General features: G+C 39.1%; 1 protein-coding gene across 1 annotated transcript in view; it reads right to left on the reverse strand.

Annotated features, from left to right (window-relative positions):
- kcnh1a (potassium voltage-gated channel, subfamily H (eag-related), member 1a) overlaps positions 1 to 19,451 on the reverse strand; it is a gene marked incomplete at both ends in the record, with an annotated part of 31,713 nt that overhangs the window by 10,089 nt on the left and 2,173 nt on the right. Inside the window, 7 exons of the mRNA XM_079168503.1 lie at positions 278 to 549; positions 1,424 to 1,581; positions 7,694 to 8,086; positions 8,329 to 8,447; positions 9,984 to 10,112; positions 10,489 to 10,595; positions 15,574 to 15,697. Coding sequence (XP_079024629.1) covers positions 278 to 549; positions 1,424 to 1,581; positions 7,694 to 8,086; positions 8,329 to 8,447; positions 9,984 to 10,112; positions 10,489 to 10,595; positions 15,574 to 15,697 — 1,302 coding nt within the window. The remainder of the gene's footprint in view (positions 1 to 277; positions 550 to 1,423; positions 1,582 to 7,693; positions 8,087 to 8,328; positions 8,448 to 9,983; positions 10,113 to 10,488; positions 10,596 to 15,573; positions 15,698 to 19,451) is intronic.

Below are 19,451 nucleotides of genomic sequence, written 5' to 3' on the forward strand. Positions count from 1 at the left end.
GAAGGCCTATTATACTGTACATCAAATAAAAACTGCTGTCCATAGTTCTGGCACTGAACTACATTCAACCTGAGCAGCATATTCTGGGTTACAGGAGAGATGGAAATATTGCTCAGCTAATCATCTGTAAAGTTATATATTTTCTGAACTTCGATGGCTCCATTCATAATTCATTTATTCACCTGCTGCTGTGGACTGTGGCTTTAAAGAGCATATTTAACGTCTCATGTATCATGTATCTGCTACATTGGATGAAAGATAAAACAGCTCCACTCACATCCAATCATCATCATGGCCACTGCAAAGATTTTCTCTCCATCTGTGGTCGGGGCGATGTTACCGAAGCCGATGCTCGTCAGGCTGGTCATGGTGAAGTACAGCGAGGTGATGTAGACCGAGTCTTTGTTCGGCCCGCCCTCCCACTTCCCTAAACCGCTGTCGTTGAAGCGGTACGGCGTGCCATACGTCTCGGCCAGGATGTAGAGCCAGCTGTCCGTGCGCACGAAGTTGGTTTCTTCATTGATAACTTCGTAATCACCGATGCTGAACCTGGAGCGGGGAGAGGAGGAAATAGTCAGGTAACAAACAAGCAGTTACGTAGTGGACGTTTCTGTTAAAAGGCTGAATTTATCAAAAACGATTGTAGCGAGGAACTGACAATGTGTGGTACATATCCAACATGTAAATAAAACAATACAGGAGCTATATTTCTAATGGTGTGTTGAGTCTGAGGTCTGCTGCACTCATTGAAGTTTGATTATTCTGTCGGGGCCAAGAAACAATGTCTGTGGTGTTGGCCAAAGCCTCTTGTGGGATACCTGCTTCTAAACCAAAAGATTAAGCATACATGATAGCTTGCATATTAACATAGTGTGAAGTCGTGTCGATGTGTTGTGGTTATGAATATATTATTTGAAGATGTCTTGTAATCCTGATTCATGAGGTATGGGTCAGGCGTCTGTCATGACATGAAAATGTGTGCAACTGGTTATTTTGCATTAGTTGTACATCAATACATGATGGAAGCTCAATGTTTCCACCACATTTGCCCCCTGTAGAGTAGATGATCTGATTAGACATTAGAGGCCTGCGTGCCATAAATTTACATATTAATGAGAAAATATAATTCTCTTGAAACCACTACTACTCTTTCAGGCTTTAAGGGACTAAAAACATACAGTTTTGATGCGTGGAAACAAGCATGTTGCCTAAAAATAAATGCTAATGAATGCATTAATTAGCTTAATCAATGAAGTCATTCGATTAACAGGCTATTAGTTAATCACAGTGAAGGCAGTCTATCACAATTTGTTATGTAATTCATATGCATAAGTAATTATGCAATCAACATTTACTTCATACTTTTAAGTTAAGCAAACACTTTTCTATTGCCACCAATACAAAATAAATGTCTTGAACATACCAAATGCATGCCAGCCAGTGAGCGGCCAGTCCAAAAACACACACCAGCAGGACCAGTACGGCCGCCCCGTACTCAATGTAGTGATCCAGTTTACGGGCAACCCGACCCAGACGGAGGAGCCGGACCACCTTAAGTGAGCTGAACAGACTGCTGATCCCCTAAAACAGGAGTGAAAGACACACAAAGAGAGGCAGACATCAGAAAAAATATTCATACAAGACAAACAGTATAACTTATATATTTAATGAAAAAGTTAAAATACTGGAATTGTAACTTTCTATTTGTGATTTAAATTGAATGTTACCTGAACCATGATCATGCTGATTTGATACATAGTAACACTTAAAGTCCCAGTTATTTAGCATTTATAAGCACTATATTAAGTTATTAAACTCTTTATTACACCCTATTATGTAGTTAAAAAGACATTTATAAGTGTTTATTAATGTGCAGTGTTTATCAACAATTAAACAATTGACCTATATAGGCATATAATACATAATTAAAGCTGTGTTTTGCTAAATTATCATTCATTATACGTTTAATCACAAAACTCTGATGGGTCCCCACAGGAGGAGTTGTAGTTATTGACAAATATATTTCAAACAGTTATATATGCTTATATCTACATTATAGTTTGAAACAAACCACAAGGGCTAATTAGGGGGTCTTCAAATAAAGTGTTCATTCATACATTTTTGTTGTATGTATTCAGAGTACATCGTTTTTTTGCCGTTTACTTATTTGTAATGGTTCAAATTGAAAAACTTCAGTTAGAAAACCTCAGCTGAATATCACACAAACTGTCAATGAACAATTATCTGCATAAATCCACTTTTGTCATCATATGAAAGTATCAATGAAACTGTGCACATTAAACATGATGAAGTTATGCACCTCAGTGTTTGCTCAGGGTCTTACTTACACACCAGATATTGAACAAAAAACACATTATATCACAACGCTTCAAAGCATTTTGAAGAATCAATATGAAAGTGTATGAACCTACAGCAAATGTGATATGAAGATAACAGGAACCACAAACAAGACGGGGAGAAAACACAAGATTGAAAGAGGGAACATATGCTGACTTGATTTTAAAAAACATTCCCGTACAATGTGATGAGATTTTACAACTTCTAGCCGCTACATAACCAGCAGCTAAATGTCTACTCAGCTTAATAACAGAATATATTGAAACACCCACTCAAAACAGACAATTGCAGTCCCATCAGTTTGCTGCTGGTGCGTGTGCGCGTGTGCGCGTGTGCGCGTGTGCGTGCACTGGCAGGGTTATTGATTTGCTAATGTGCTGTGGTTTGCAATGCGAGTACAACTGCAGCGCTGGCTGTCACTTGATCTGATCTAGCTGCCTGCCAGACACCTCGGCTTCCCTCAAATCACTTTACAGGCCTGAGCTCCAACAGAATTCGATAATCAGTGCAATCGTGTTTTAGAGTTCTGCTTCAAACACAAGTTGGGAGAAAAGTTCATCACTCAATAGACTTATATATAGATTATAGATATTTCATTGAGGGGGATAGATGGACATTCCTGGAAATATGCTTATTTGCTTTTTATGACAAGAGTTAAATATCTATGAGTTTGATTCTTCACAGTTTATTTAGTTTGTACGACGCTTTGGAGAATAATTTAGCGCACAGCGCATATAGAGTATAAACGCCTCTGTTCAGGCGAGTATAAACAAAGCTTTAGCGTTAGAGCTAGCAGGCAATTAGCTCTGGTTAGTATAAGGACTGGAAGCCGGTGGGGGAACCAGCTCTGTCCAAAGATCTAAAACACATCCAACAACTCTAAAGTTTACAAATCCAAACAATGTTTCTTCTTTGTTTAATCAATACACAAACAGAGATGAAAAAGTGAAAATATATTCGCCTTCCTGCTGAGACTGTTCATTAAAGGTTAGATAAGAGAATACACGCACCAACATCTCTAGATCTCACTAATTAACACAATGTATTTTGATTGTTTCATTTTCACTTATCCCCCTGCTACACTATTTATTGCTAAACTAAACTAATCAACCCGTGTCGCACAGATACACGCTCCAAAAAAGTGGTGTTTTCATCTCACTTTTGGCAAGAAAGGAAAAGAAAGCGTATTTCCCAAAATGTTGAAGTATTCCTTGAAGAAATAGTCATCATTGTGTAAAAAAAACTTACCATTATCTTATTATTATTATATTATTATTGAATTTATTATGCAGGAGGAGGCAGTATCTCCAACAAGCATTTCCCCTTATTTTAAGTTTGAAATACTTAATTCTCCTAATAAATCACATTTGAAGATAATGAAAGATTAAATCCTTAAAGTTCTCAGAAAAAACATCTAAAAAGTTTAATATCAGCTTTTCCTCGGCCACTAAACAAACCCTGCTGAGGAAGACCTTGTGGTGAGATTGATAAATTCATTTTAATTTATTATCTAAATACTTTGGACGCAGGTGTGGCAGGTTTAAAATTTTCATTTTGGAAAGGAGATATCCGTGTTTTATAAAAAATAAATATAACTTTCACTGTTATAAAACGTTGAGAAACAGTTAGATATTATGAGAAACCTTTTACTATTTTAGGTTTATGAAAGAACCAAAAAATCCTGTCGACCACTTGTACTCATTTACAACGTCTCGGTCCTCAAACCTTTGTTGAAATGAACTCAGTTATGATATATTGTGAATTTTACTCAGTAATATTAGTTAGTGACCAAAAGTCTGCAGGATGTTTAAACTTTCCATTCCATGCAAGAACTTGGTGGCAACTATTTTATGTTTAATAAGCAAACGTGTTCTAGATTGTTAAATATTAAAATATAATGAAAAGTCATACGTTAAAGCTTCTGACACCTGATTTGGAAAGTTGGATGTCAAAAGTGGCTAAAAGAAAGAGGTGGTTCCTTTAATGCAAAGCATGTTCAAAACTCATGCTATTTAAGCATATTTTCAATGCCAGGATGACTTTAATCTCATTGCTGCAGTCAATTTGTCACAAATGACAAATGTTTGTTACGGCTGACGTGAGGACTGAATCGGCTCTCATGCAGCTTTAATGACGCCGCTGTCCATTTTCAAATTGCACTGGAGAACATAATCTGATAGATGTTATCTCCTGGCACTGAAAAGCTTCAGCAAGGAAACCAAAAAAACCAAGCAGCACAAATCTCAACTTGTTTTCTGTGACATTTATTTCATGCGTTGATGCTTCTGCTGCCGTACTCTCATTGAGCCCCACAGCTGAGATGTTGGGGAAAGAATAAATGTCACAGGAAACGTTTGAGCGTGTGCGACTATTGCTGTTGAAGCCTGTTCGTCACAGTGTGCGCGTGTGTCTACACGTAAAAATAAAAACACAAAACTGTAATATCATCATATTCTAATCAAACTGAAGCCTACTTGAGTGACAGCTCGGTGGTTCCAATTCTTCCCATCACGTCCCATGCATGAATACAGGCAGAAGAGGGAGGGGGAGGAGGCCATGCAAACAGAACGGATGAAAAAGAAGAAAAACAAAAACGAAGCACAAGTAAGAGAGAAGACACTTGATCAGTAGTAAGCGATGAATAAACATAATGACAAAATCAATACTCAACCAAGGCTTCAAATTAAAAAGGAAACAGAAAACCTTCTCTGTGTTTGTACAGCATGTGCAGCGTGACCAAAGCATGCACCATTCACTCTTTGCAGCAACATTAAGTGGTTTCATCTGCTGTTGTTTTGAGTTATCAGTCCTTAGAAAGTGAAAGGACACGACGTCTGTGCTTCAGTCAGTCTCGAGGTAACGTACGCCACTTTAAGATTGCCAAGAACAACTTTGACAGCCACTTCTCGTTAATGGTCCTACCCTCCCAATTTGGAAACCTGTGTGGGGTAAAACAGCCATCAAAGTTATTCATGTCAGTCGTTAAGGTCTGTAGCAGCAGCAAAATGCTTCGGCTCCCGCTTTAATAACACGGGCGATTGTTTACCCGCTCTCATTTACCCTTGCCATGGATTGCCTCAAAGCAATTTGGAGCAAATTGGAGTCACTGAGTTGTTGCAGAGACACACTGCAAGATGATCCTGGAAGTGGATGGTCATCTTTCATGTTGGTTTTAAAGCCAGTGGGTCCTCACTGTTATCGTAGGCTGAATGTACACTTTAACCTCACAGAAAACTGTACTGTAAAGTGCAAACAAATCTGTTTCACTTTGGTTGATTTTCTTTTCAACTACAGTCAATTCTATAAAATGTCAGAAAATAGTGAAAATGTGTTGTAAGGCATGCGCAGTGTAACTGGAGCTGTTATTTTGGAGGGATATCGCAGACGGGGCTGGAAATAAAGGGATGCTGTCCACTCAGGTGCTCTTTGGGTGAGCTCGAATAGATGGCTGACGATATGTAATAAGACGTTATTAAATGGAAAGCATTCGTTTAAGGTCTTTTATTAAAGATCTTTTCAATAATTGTAATTCTCACCAATAAAGTAAGCTACTATGACACTCTCCCTGCTGACGCCTCAGTGAAACCAATCAATCTCCCTCAATGATACGATCGTGGCAGCTACTGAGCCTACTGTAGGTTCTATTTTATTTTTTACATCTAGTAGCGCTATGGAAGAGTTTTTAAGTGGCTTGGCAATATTTTCACACTATCCCACTGATCTCCAGGTGGCGGTAACGTATGCAGTAATGCACCAGCAAAGGCATGAAAGAAGAAGACTATTAAGAGGTAAACATGGATGTAAACAACACACACGAGTAATACAGACGATAATTGTCATCAAAATTAATTCATTTTCGTTGATAATACTAAAAAGATCAAATTACACCAGCTTTATCTTTTAAATCACAAACGGTTGTAGTTTTCCCCTCCTGCTGACCCCCCACTGCTTCTGCTCCAGCCGCTTGAACTTGTCAGCATTTAGGATGCTGAAACGTTGAAAGACTAGAAAGGGGACAAAATGCTGGACCTGCAAATACAACTCTGTGCTCGCGGCCCATCAACAAGCTTTTCTTTTTTTTTTTTTGAAGCATTTCATATTACCTCGTATTGTGCGTGCTGCCCGACAGCCCCTGAGAGCCGACATACACTGTGCTGCTCGCTGTGACGCACCACGCCATCTAATGCTTTCACAGCAATTTACAGTCGCAATAACACACACACACACACACACACACACACACACACACACACACACACACACACACACACACACACACACACACACACACACACACACACACACACACACACACACACACACACACACACACACACACACACACACACACACACAATGATGCATTATTACAATGAAAACCGGCATGTGCAGGACCCCGAGGCTCCATTTAATCAGTGTGTGTGTGAACATTTGGAGCCGATTCAGAAGCTGTGGTTGCACCATAAAAAGATATTTTGTAATCAGTTGCAGCTAGAGATAAAACTACTTTGTAAATAGATTTTATCAATATTTTAACATGTAAGCATTCTGTAAAGTTGTTGCAACTGACTTTTTCCTCTGTACAACAAAACTGAGACATTCAGTAAACCGTTAAACTGTACAATCTAATTTATTCATATAAAAAGTAGATGGTTAAAATAATTCATCCAGTTATAAGTGAATGACTCAAAATGGTCGTTTGGTAAGACAACATGCCTCAGTTTCTTTCACAGCATGTGATCCAGTCCTTTTGTCAGCTGCCATTAGGTGTTAATGGTTTTAGGGCATCAGTGACACAGCAGAGCGCTGGAGAGAGCCTCAGTTTATAAATGTAACTCTCCTTCCCCAATTAAAATGTGCCAATTATCTCAAGATCCTGTGATATCACTCCAGCAAACACTCCTCATTACGGTCAAACATTATAGAATTCATAAACAAGCATATTATTATGTTGCTCATTCGCTAGTCACTATACAAAACAACAGCCAGTGAACAGGATGCGATTGCCACCGTCATGTGATTATTGAGTTCCTGCGTGGAAACCTAATAACCTGCCAATCACCTTAGAAACGATCACCTCTAGTATTTTTGACAATGTCCCAATTTAATGGCCAAAGTTGGGAACCCACGTCCATTTTAGCGGAGGTGATAGGCCCGGCTACACCCTATCCACCGCAGAGAGATCAGATTGAAACTTACCGCAAAGTTACTTTAAACATTAACGTTTCAAATTAAAGTGATTCAAAACCAAACAGTCGACCAACAGTCCAAAACCCCAAAAATATTTGTTCACAATCACTTAAGACGAAGGAAACAAGCAGACCACCGCACTCACCTCATCTACATTCTCGAAGGCGTTGATGACGTCGTACGGCAGGCAGGACAGCAGGTCGATAACAAACCAGGTCTTCAGGTAGTTCATTCGGATCAGCTTGGGGTCGGAGATGACCTCGCCGGCGGGTCCGACGAACGTGGTGTGGAAGTTCAAAACGATGTCCACCAGGAAGATGACGTCCACGATGCTGTCCACCACCAGCCACGTCACGTTGTTCTGCTTCGTCTTGAAGGAGACGTTGTAGGGAACCATGATGGCCGTGTAGAAGGTGAGGATGAGGATGACCCAGTCCCACGTGGTCTTGAAGAGGCAGTAGTGCAGGATGATGTGGGGAGGGGTTTTGGGGGTCTCCTGTTTGTACTGAGGTAGGATATCTGAGCCGAGCTGCAGTACCTAACAAAAACAGCCAGTCAGCTAAACCCAGAGAGATGAATAAATATACAAAGAGGGAGGCCAAAAAAAATACTGGAGCTTGGAGCTGAACTAGCTCACTAGCTCACCTGCTCATAGGAAGAGCTGTTGACCTGATCTAAAAGATTCCTCTGCTCCTCTGTCCAGAGTTTGTTCTCAGGTATACAGTGCTTATATTTACTGAATTCAAATCAGAAATAGAAATCACATATATTCCTCCGTACCTCAGCTAAGCGGGAGTGCTTGTGGACATTCTCTCCTTTGTGAACTGTGGGCTGCATCTGTTGTAAGACTCCTCTGCTGCTCGTTAGAGCTCGAGTCAGTCGGGCAAACTTTCCCCAGCCTGAGGATTACAAACAGGTAAAGCATGCACAATCTTTAACGTGATGATTTTCAAGATGTTTTCTGGTAAATCCAACGACTTTATTCATGTTAATTGTAATTTATTTTGTAGAGCAGTAATAAGCTTTTAACATGTTTAACAACATGTCCATTTAGGTTTTTAATACCATATTATACATATATAACTTTTTTCTCCATTTTTATCTAACTCTTAAATTATGTTTATGGTATATTCAAGAACTTTTAACTGCTGCTTACGGAACCATAAATAATTATAATTGTTAACCAGTCGATTAAAAGAGCACTCAACCAATCAACCAATTAAACAATACATTCCTGTAATATTGACCATTTCAGAAAGAGTCAAAATCAATACAGCAGAACCAGAAATATCATCTTTTTCATTCCAAACACATAGTTAAGGTTTTTTTTAGGGCAATTTAAAGCAGTTTCCCTTCAACTCTACTGAGCTTCATAGCATCTATCAGCTGAGGTTTTTATTTTCTGGGCTGCAGCTTTTGTGTTTTACTTCACTTTCACTGCTCTCATCGTTCTCGGCTGCAGTGGGCAGCTGTTTTCTGTAAAAAAATAAATCAGTTAAAAAAAAGGTGTATGCCATCTACTGAGCACCAACGTTAGTGACTACCCTGATTTTCACTTCAGAGTTGGTGGAGACTAAAAACAGAGCTGAAAGGAGAGTGAATGTTAGACTCACATTTGCTCCGTCTCTGCTGGATGTGTAAAAAGTTCACCATAAAAAGGTGATAATATGTCAATGCTCTGTATACAGCTTGTGTCTGATGCCAAAAAAAATCTGTTATTGGAGGTTTAAAATACTTGGTTGAGGTTAAAAAGAGAGACTGCGGGTATGAGTAAACAGTGAGGACAATTCCTAACCTAGCTTATGTGGGCTACTGCATTATTTATTTTTGTAGGATTCTTTGCCTTGCGTCCCTCTCTCCTACTCAGGCAGCACAAATCAATGCTGGTTATTGATTGATTGTTAGAAAGAGGGCGAGAGCTAAAGCTTTACTCGTGCAACACGCTTTACATCATAGCGCTACCTGTTGATGCGCAACTACAATCTCAGTTTCATGATAATTCCCCATCCTATATTCATCACTGGTGCTCGTTTGTTGTTGCACTGATTCATCTTCTATTTTGGCTCGTCTTCAGCAGCTGTACAGTGCAATGAATCATGTGTTGTGTGCTGATAACCATCCTGATGGGTATTTGAGTGGGTGTTTGCCAGAGCAGATGCACAATGCACAGGGTCGGGTGGTGATCGCTGGCGGAGTAATGTTACCTCTGCCTCTCTCGCTGTATAATCTCCGTATGAGTTTTAGATCCTACGTATCTGCCACGCAATGTGCAAATACATTTTAAAGGATTTTATTTAAGCACGGATCTAATGTACTGTATTTATTTCTATTAGAATCACTCCGGAGTGGAATTGACTTTCATTGGCAGCGTCATAAACGACATTCTTTTTGATAGAAGGCGTGAAGTTGAACAAACTAAATTTGTTGCCACTAACCTTTAGAGGAATCGTCTTCAATGGGCTGTTTAAAGGCTGTGATGTCACTGAATGTGCAAAGAAACAGGACCACTTTCTCTTGTTCGTTTCGAATGGGAGCAATCTTCACAAAGAACCAAACAGGTGTCCCTGAAAGTATAAAAAGAACACACACACACACACACACATTTAGCTGCATCATCTGCTTATTTTTATAGGAAATGACACAGAGTGCACATAGAGTGGAAATCTCATTTGCATACTGAGATGTTCTGGACTTGCAAAACTTTCAATGTTTTCCTGTAACACCTGCAAGCAGAGGGAGGGTATACCTGGTAGTGGAAGCAAACGTCTTTTTCTGGGGAAGGTTTCTCTGGCTCTCAACAACTAGCACATTTCTACAGAGGTAGAAATGTTCTGGGCTGCCTTTGAACTCAACTATGTTACAGGAACTCTGAATAGATTTGCATGACAAGAGAGTGGAAACAAATGTTACTCTTTTCCTCACGTGAGACTCGCTACTTACGGTTTTTCTTGTACATCAGTATTTCAAACGAATTCATCTCATAATTGTCGAATGTTAGTCGCACTTTTTCCGTTGTGTCCTTGTCCGTGAGCTCCCCGTACATGAAGCTGGAAAACACAGGGGGGGGGGGGAGAAAACAATTTGAATATTTAATAGGCAGGGGCACGTTGGACAAGCGAGCTCAGTTCTTGAACGAGTGTGATGAGGAAGGCTTGAATGTGTGATCATCGTAATGCGTTGGTTGCTCAGTATTCGCTGGTTTCAAGGATTAGTCTTGTTCTCCAATTTCTTAAGATGGCAACTTTTTATGCTTTATCGATGGTTTCCTCTGAAAATGTTATTTTCAAGCAAAAAAAAAACCCCAAAATGATATGCAGTTAATCAGGTTTACACCTAAACTGTGCAGACCAGATTGCTATTTATAGACCTCTCGGTGCGTACACTGCAAAATTAGGCTGTGTCAAATATAGGGTAGAAGTAGAATAAAACTCAGCGAAATGAATCCTGAAATCATTAAATAAAGATAAATGCAACCCACTGTCTTAATTGGCCAAATGCAGTACCTCTCAAGAACAAATTAAACCGGAAGATGGGTCAAGCAACCATGAGCACATTAAACCGCGCTGCAGAGACATTCATCTCACCTTGCTTGTTACTGCCACACTCAGTAGCAGCCTGTTCCAGCATGATCTAAATATAACTCGGAGTTTGTTATGAAATAAAAAAAGGAAGGCTAAATTTAATGAGACTACATCCTGACGCTGCAGAGACGTTTCAGATGTAATATCACTGATGAATGTCCTCTCTTTCTTCTTCTTCTCTCTTCCTCTGAGCCAGGAGGAATGTGACTTGCTTCAAAGGAAAAACTATTCCTCAACTGACTCTCGTCATGCGTGAAAGATTCCCATAGGTTTGTCTCTGTATGTTTACAGGATCCAGTATAGAACAAAAAAGACATACGCATAATTGAGGAGACACAGAAGACTGTAAGAGCAGCTGAGATGGAAATAACATCTTTGATCCACACACATCTGCTGCAAAAGAGGCTCAGATATTAGACGCAGCACTCTGGGGAGATGAGCATACATTTTATGTTTGAGTCATCCTCAAAATCATCAGACATTCAAACTCTGTGAATGTTTTATGGCCTCATAATCAGGCTCAAGGAGATGTTTGACAGAAAAAAAAAAATCTAAAAAGACCAAATGTTTAAAAGACAGGTATGAATAACAATGAAGGGGGGGGGGTAGTGATACCTGTTAAAACTACTTATCATGAACCTACAAACCCACATTTTAAAACGGCACAAGTCATGTACAACGTCAAAAACCTTTATCTGAAAGTACACAAAATGTTTTTCAAACAGAGAAGGCCAATATAATGTGGAGAATGTGAATGATTTATAATCAAAGAGTTAGGGCTCATGTAAAACTAGAATTACCGTCTCATGGTTGTATGCCTCCGCCAACCAGACAAGTTGCCGTTTACATCCATGTCTGTCCTAAATGTCACCGCTTCATCATTTTATCCTCTTAGACATCTGTGTAAATTGTTAATAATTAGCATTTCAATTATTGAGTTATTGCCTAAAATGGGTTTTGTGAGGTCACAATGACATTTCTTATTATTGTGTCTTCAATTGTCTGACCGCTGAGCTCCAAGGTACCCAGGTGGAGGGTAACATTATACCCGCTAGCTAGCAGCATAACCGTCTGAGATGCTCCGTCGCTACTGAAAATTCAAGAGCAGAAAAGAGAGATGGAGGAAACGGAAAGAGAGACCGGAAATGCACTCGAAGGACATGTGTCCAAGAAAAGTTGTTTTTTTGTATGTTTTTTGATTTTAGAAAATCCGACATACTGCACCCTGACTGCATATTTCTAAGACTGCAGGTTTGATATTATTTTATGGTGTCACGATTCTGCCACCAGCAGTTGTTTTCAGTTAAACATTCTGTCGCTATAAAAACCACTACCACCACAGTTCCCTGGCAGTTTAACTGACATTGTTACAATCATTTTTTTGTCCAATCTTTTACCGAGCACCTCTTTTCTGCTACCCAAATGCACTTGTTGGAGCCAAAGACTGTATATATAGATGAACCACGTGTCTCCACTTCTTCCCAGCTAAGCCAAAACATTCCAGATACAGGAGCTGCAATCTTGTGCTTTTGCCGTCATTCATAAATCAACTTCCCAGTACCAACACTTGAATAGCCCTTATAGGCCTGAATCCAGAGTTATTTTCCTTCCTCTGTTAATGTGACCGAGCCCGAAGCTGGACCCTTCGGCTCCTTCATTGGGCTCCTGAGTGTGCTTGCTCTATGGGCCCATGGATGAGGAAGATCGCCGGGAACTTTTTTTGATGCATTTATAGGAATGAATGTGGTGCCACATCCAACACTGTATCCAATTCTCTTTATACCTCCAGGCTGGAGCCGGGGTATAGAAGTCCCGCCCACACATCCGCCCAAGCCAATCAGGATCCGAGCACAGGCACAGCTTTTTAGCGTGAGCCACCTAGCTGCTATACGTTAACACCCCGGTAGCTGTTTCACTCGAAAGACACAACAAACAAGCAACCGATATATCTTTAGAAATACCTTTATGATCAAATTGATGCATGTTCTTTAATACAGAGTTGTGATTCGAGAAACATCATATGTGTCTGCTAACACTGATGAACACACGTGGAGCTGTCATTTACAGCTGTCAATCATGATGTCACACCCCCTTTTTATAACAAATAATATTGTCAAACACCAGTCTAAACAGATATGTCTTGAGCTGACTTTTTAATGAATTCATGGAATCAGCAAAACGTAGATGTGCAGGCAGAATATTCCACAACCTTGGTGCTACGCCCTCAAAAGCTCGGTCACCTCGGGTCTTAAGTCGAGTGCGTGGCACAGACAGATAATTTAAGACCTGAGAGCGCGGGTGGGTGAATCAGGGTGAAGTAGTTCAGCTATGTAGGAGTCTGACCGTGTAGTGCAAGTGAGAGTGAGAATTTTAAAGTGGATCATATACCCCGCAGGGAGCCAGTGAAGGGATCGGAGTACGGGGGGGTGGGGGGGGGGGGGGTGTGAGACCGTTGATTCGTCCCAGTGAGTAATCTGGCATTTTGGATTACCTGCAAACGGTTAAGAGCAGATACACTAAGTGAGGAGAAAGGTGTGTTACAATAATCAATGCATGAAGAGATAAAGGCATGAATGACTGTGGACTCTACAGTATGGGTATGTTTACTTGATTAACTACTGTGTTTCACAATACCTTTGGGTCTAGCTGTTACGTTCAGTAAATACTACAAAGGCTTATTAATTGCTGAATAGTTAATTGACTGAAATGCATGGCATTATTTATACATATTAAACCAATTGCATTTAAACTATTTACATGTTTTCTATTGGATCTCAAATAAAGTCAGAAGATTTTCCCTCCTGTTACAAACGCATGACTTCACGCCATCTAGCAACCTAAAAATAGACCTATGACAAATCGGCATACACACAGTTCAATATTTGTATTGGCAAGTGTTCCGAAGCTTATGCTTACGGGACCCGAGGGTCTAAATCAGTAATAGCCGCAGTGCTGGCTGAGACACACTGCATCTCCCACAACAAAAGAAATCTCCCACGGTTTTTAAAATCTGGCAGCACCAACTGTTTCCATGTGATTCTATTAATATAGTGCTTACTGGCACGCTTACTACACAATAAACACAGGTCCAGAAATTAGTTAAACGTTCCTTTTTGTTCCTTTATGTGAACAGTTTTGGAGCGAGCACCCCGGGGACACTGTTCACAGCTTCACCGTTGCAGTCAGTGACGTGGAAGCACTTTCAATCGTTACAACCTCATTACATCACGGATTCGTCTTTGATCTGGTTTCTATCTTTGTCTTAAATTATGGGAATATTATATTCATTCTAACTGTGAATGGTATTCTCATTCACTTCAACATAGCAGAGTATATTGTGGTTTTAACTTTCTCTGTCACTATTGAGCGCGAGTCCAGGAAACCCTATGAAGTAACCTCACCTGTGTCCACACTTTCATCATTATGGTTGCTACACAGAGCGAATAACTTTATTTTATGTTTGAAATGAAGACCCATAAATCAAAAGCTCGGTGGTTCCTCATAGCCTTGTAGCCAGCAGCATTGCTATACGGGTCACATCAGTTGGTTGGTCCAGCACTTTAGTGCAAATATCTCAACGACTCAATGAATCGCCATCAAATTTGGTACAGACATTCTGTATGACTATTGGATGGATTTTCCTAAAACTTGGTACAGATATTAATACCCCCCCTTACGATTAATTGAAATAGCTTTGGTGATCCCTTGACTTCATCAGCACATCTTCATCCTCAAAATGTCAGCTTGTACAATACTTTGCTTTATGATTAAATAGCTGCAAAACATTCAAATCAGCCTCAGACATATTTTGTGTTAAGTGCTATTGGAAATGAGCAAATATTACCATCTAAACACACTAAGCTGATGAATGTGGTTAACAACATACCTTCTAAGTTCAGCCTCACAGAGCTGCTGCCATGACTGTAGACTCTCTTAGACACAACGGAGTGATTCAATGACCACATGACTGCAGCCCGCTAACCAAAATGAAATCTCAGTTTGATTTGAAAAATCTTTTAGATGCGTCAACTCTTCCTCTCAACCTGCTACAGTAATCAATAAGGAATCATGCAAAAGAATGAAAACACTGCACGTGTGCAATGGTGGCATGTATAGTGAGTATTTGTAGCACCGTTTCCCTTTTTCCCCACATTTAAAAAAAAAAAGCCTTGTAGAGAAAGTCATCCTCTCTCTGACTGCTCTAAAAACTGCAGCATGATTATTTTAGCTTTGCCAGCCAAGATGAAGCTCATCCACATTGACAAGATTGCTGTAGATGTAACAACGTCTTGCAATGTCACTGGCTAATCTTGAACATGGATCTGGCAAAATATTATTTTAAAAATAAGTTTGCAATCGAAATGAGATGACAAAAAAGCTGTTTGACATGTTCTCTCATCATGTTTCTGTATCTCATTTCAGACACAAAGAGCCTCTTGCCTACCTGCAGGTGCTGCTTTTCTGCATCACTTCTGCTCTGTGGTACCCCGACAACTTGCAGAAACCATCATTGCTGTAGACGATGGGCCAGTCTACTATCTGGGCGTTTCCCAGGACAAAGTTGGTATCTGTTTGAAAGTAAACAGGGAAGAAGGACGAATAAACAAAGGGTTGCAGTATTTTCTTAAAAAAACAACAGTATACAAATACTAGAACTATAGTCTGGGTTGGGAAACAGTTGAGGCCGACTACATTTGGTCTAAGTTAAAGTCAAGAATTTGGTGGAGCCGCCACTGAAAAAGAAATACCAAAGAGGTAAAAGTTATTACAAATCTACAAAGCTAAAGTATCTTTGAAATATACCTTTAGGAGCGAATACACTTTAAAGATTTGCATGAGTGTCCATGATGGTCTACGGCCTGTCACACACTCCACACATGGTGCTTATACACAAATGTAGGCCAAACACAAATGCTTTGCTTATGTAGAAAACATCCAAATATCTGCTCCCTTGGCTTTTTTTATTAGTAGTTGCTCATTAGTTGTACTTTTGACAAGAACATCTTGCGGTGTCCTTTAGTGTGTTGCTTAGGTAGATGTTGTATCAGGCCTATTAGCTGTTATACATGTTTTGGGGGGAAAACAGTACTTGTGTTTGTCATTAATTAAATGGTCCGATTTCTAGCTATTCCTTATTGGCATGTAAACTTCACAAATATTAATATCCGTGGTCATTGATTTTTAAATGTCATGGAAAACGATGTATATTAATTCTCATAATGCATATTCAAATGTTCGCAAAGCCTCCAAGCTAAACTTACTCATGGATAAACCATAGTAATTATTTAGTTACATGTCAATTTGTAATGGCCTATTTTGTTTCTGTCCTATTTTTAAACCTCAGCAATTTTATAATTAAAGGAACAGTGTGTACAATAAGGGGAATATATTGGCAGAAATGTAATATTAACCAGTATGTTTTCTTTAGTGTATAATCAACTGAACATGAGTTGCATTTTCATTCACTTAGAGTGAGCCGTTTAGATCTACATACGGAGCGAGTCCTCCATGTTGCACCACCATGTTTCTACAGTAGCCCAGAGTGGACAAACCAAACACTGGCTCTAGATACGGCTATTTGCATTTTCGCGTCGTTCACCGCAGTTCTCCTACAGGCTTGGCATGCGGGAGAAGTTTCAGTTAGTTGCAATCTGCAACCTCGTCGCTTGCTGACGCCACATTCTACACACTGCACCTATCACCTACTGTTTCACATTAAAGGATAAGGCTGGTGTTTTTCTTCTTAACAGCTCACTCTTTGGACTAAGGATGATTGAAACAAACGTGCAAATGATTACACTGTGTAGTATTTGCCATGGAAAAATATGTGAAACTTTGCTTGGGCTTAAAACAAATAGCTAATGGTTTGTTCCAAATACCTGATCAAGTCATTTTAAAGGCGAGGACATACATTACAATTATTGAGCTGGTTATGATTTGAACATGAAAAAAAGGCCATGAATGTTTGCATTATTTTGTAAGAAATAAAGTGTCATACTTAAAAACACCACATTCATACTTTATGAGCCTATGACAGCCTGTCAACAAGCCTTGACAAGACATTACTAATTTGTGCATCTGCATGTTATCATTTTGACATTTCATATAAAAAGAAAATCAATTTGCAAAACAATGTGAATAAAATGCGTTTGTATAAAAGCAACCTTTTGTTGAATGGCTGGGATCAAAAACTCAGATATTGCAAACCATTGTTTTTAACGATTACTTTTAACAAGTAAAACAATCTCAAATCCATCCACATCATTTTGGCAAAAGGTAAAAAAGAGCAGATGCAATAGTTTTAATGGGACAGGAGAAGTGATGATAACTCTGCATAAAACCTAAAAAAATGAAAATCTTTATGGCAAACCTCAAAGCAAACGGCCCTGCTATGAACACAGACTACAACAATGTGACGACACAGGGGTGAAAGGACACGAGAAGGAATCAAAACATACCTGGCACAAAACACACACACATTTCCTTTTTCGTACCACACAAGAACACACCCACAGAGAAAGAAATCTTTGATCATGTCAAAATAAAACACATTTAAAAAGACAACTACAAGCATGAGAACACTGAATATGATGCACAAGACGTTCCATGCCAATGTGTTGTTTTACAATGATCACATGAACGTTTATCGGTATAAAGAAAGTCCAAAGCTCCATTATTGTTATTATTGCTGTGTTGCAGCAACTTTTCAATAGTATTTTTAATTAATCTCAACATGTCTAATTAGTCAAGTGCTTTGTAAATTAACAGCATTTGGTATAGAACATTTTGTGGTACATTACAAAGAGATATATCGTAAAGAAAACATAAGCAGCACACCAAACTAAACTTTATAGTACCTGTCTGTCTATGTGACAGTGTCCAAACTGAAATGTTTGAAAAGGAAAGAAGGTTAACAGATTACAATGAGAAACATCTGTTGAATGTCAGACAAAAAAAGATGGGACGTGTCAACCAAAATAAGAGACAACACACCAATGTGAATAAGGCAATCCTCTCTGTGTTGCTAACCTGAATGCTACACGCTAAAAACATGACAGCTAATTGGTAACATAATACAGAAACAGGTGTAACCATTAGCCTACTGTAGACTTATGCTAAAGTTGCATTCATCATTTTTTTGGCCACTATACGAACAGATAAACTTAGAAACAAGCTGACAGACACTCTGCTAGCCTTAATTGTTGAAGCTAGCATGTTAGCATGCAGTTGTTTGTTTACTTAAACATCCAGCAGACTTGGAGCAACTTACTATTCATTTTATTATGGTTTATTGAAATATTTGGCTCCTTAGCTGCTAATAGATTCAGCTTCAGCTAACGTTAGTCGCTACCTTTGTCCGCCATTTGGTGGGCTGGCCAAAATAATGAGCTAAATGAAGCTAAAAATCACCAGAGAGCTACGGAGACTAAAGTATATTTGAAATATAATGTTTAAGTGTTTAACCTTAAAAAGATGTATGGTAAAGCATATCATTGTTTGTGGACTTATTGATAGATTCTTAGCCCACATCTACAACAAAAAACACAAAAAAAAGATAGGATCAAATGGACATTAAACGGTTATATGGAGGCCGCAAAACATCCCTTCATGCTATATACGTTTACCTAAAATGTGTATTTTAAAACATATTTCTTGCCTAAAAAGGTGTTTGTTTTGTAATAATCTTTTTAAAGACTGAGTAACTGAAATAGCTGCTTCCTTGACTTTTTTTTTTTGGTAGTCACTCGTAAGTACGTTTTACAAGAACATGTCTTTTTGTGTGTTGCTTATAGGTATCATATTTAACAGGCCTATGTGTTTCAGATACGTTTGGGGGGGGGACTGTGAGTCCTTGTGCTTCTCATTAAATGGTCCAATTTCTAGCTGGTGATTATTATTAAATAGTATAACTTATTGGCATGTATATCTGCAGTCAACGATTTTTAAATGTCACATTAATTATCATATGACATATTTAGCATATTCAAATGTTAGCAAAAAGGCCCCAATCAAAACTTATTAATGGTCTAAATGTCAATAAAAAATCTCCATAGAGCTACAAAGTTCAACAACTTCAACATTGCTCCAAACCTGCTGAATGTGTAAATAATCTATAAGTTCGCCATATCAATTTAAAAGGAAATGATGTGCCAATCTTTCCCCTGCCCACAAAGTGGCCAAAGAAAATCAGTTATTGCAGGTTGAAATATTTTGAATGAACTTTTTCTAACATGCAGCAGTGTAACAGAACTGAGCACAACTTGGTATGCTATCCATGTAGCAAGTGCTTCACCAGTAAGATTAACTGTCCCTGCCCACATC

The sequence above is a fragment of the Pholis gunnellus genome (assembly GCF_910591455.1).
Source record: "Pholis gunnellus genome assembly, chromosome: 11".
Lineage (NCBI taxonomy): Eukaryota > Metazoa > Chordata > Actinopteri > Perciformes > Pholidae > Pholis > Pholis gunnellus.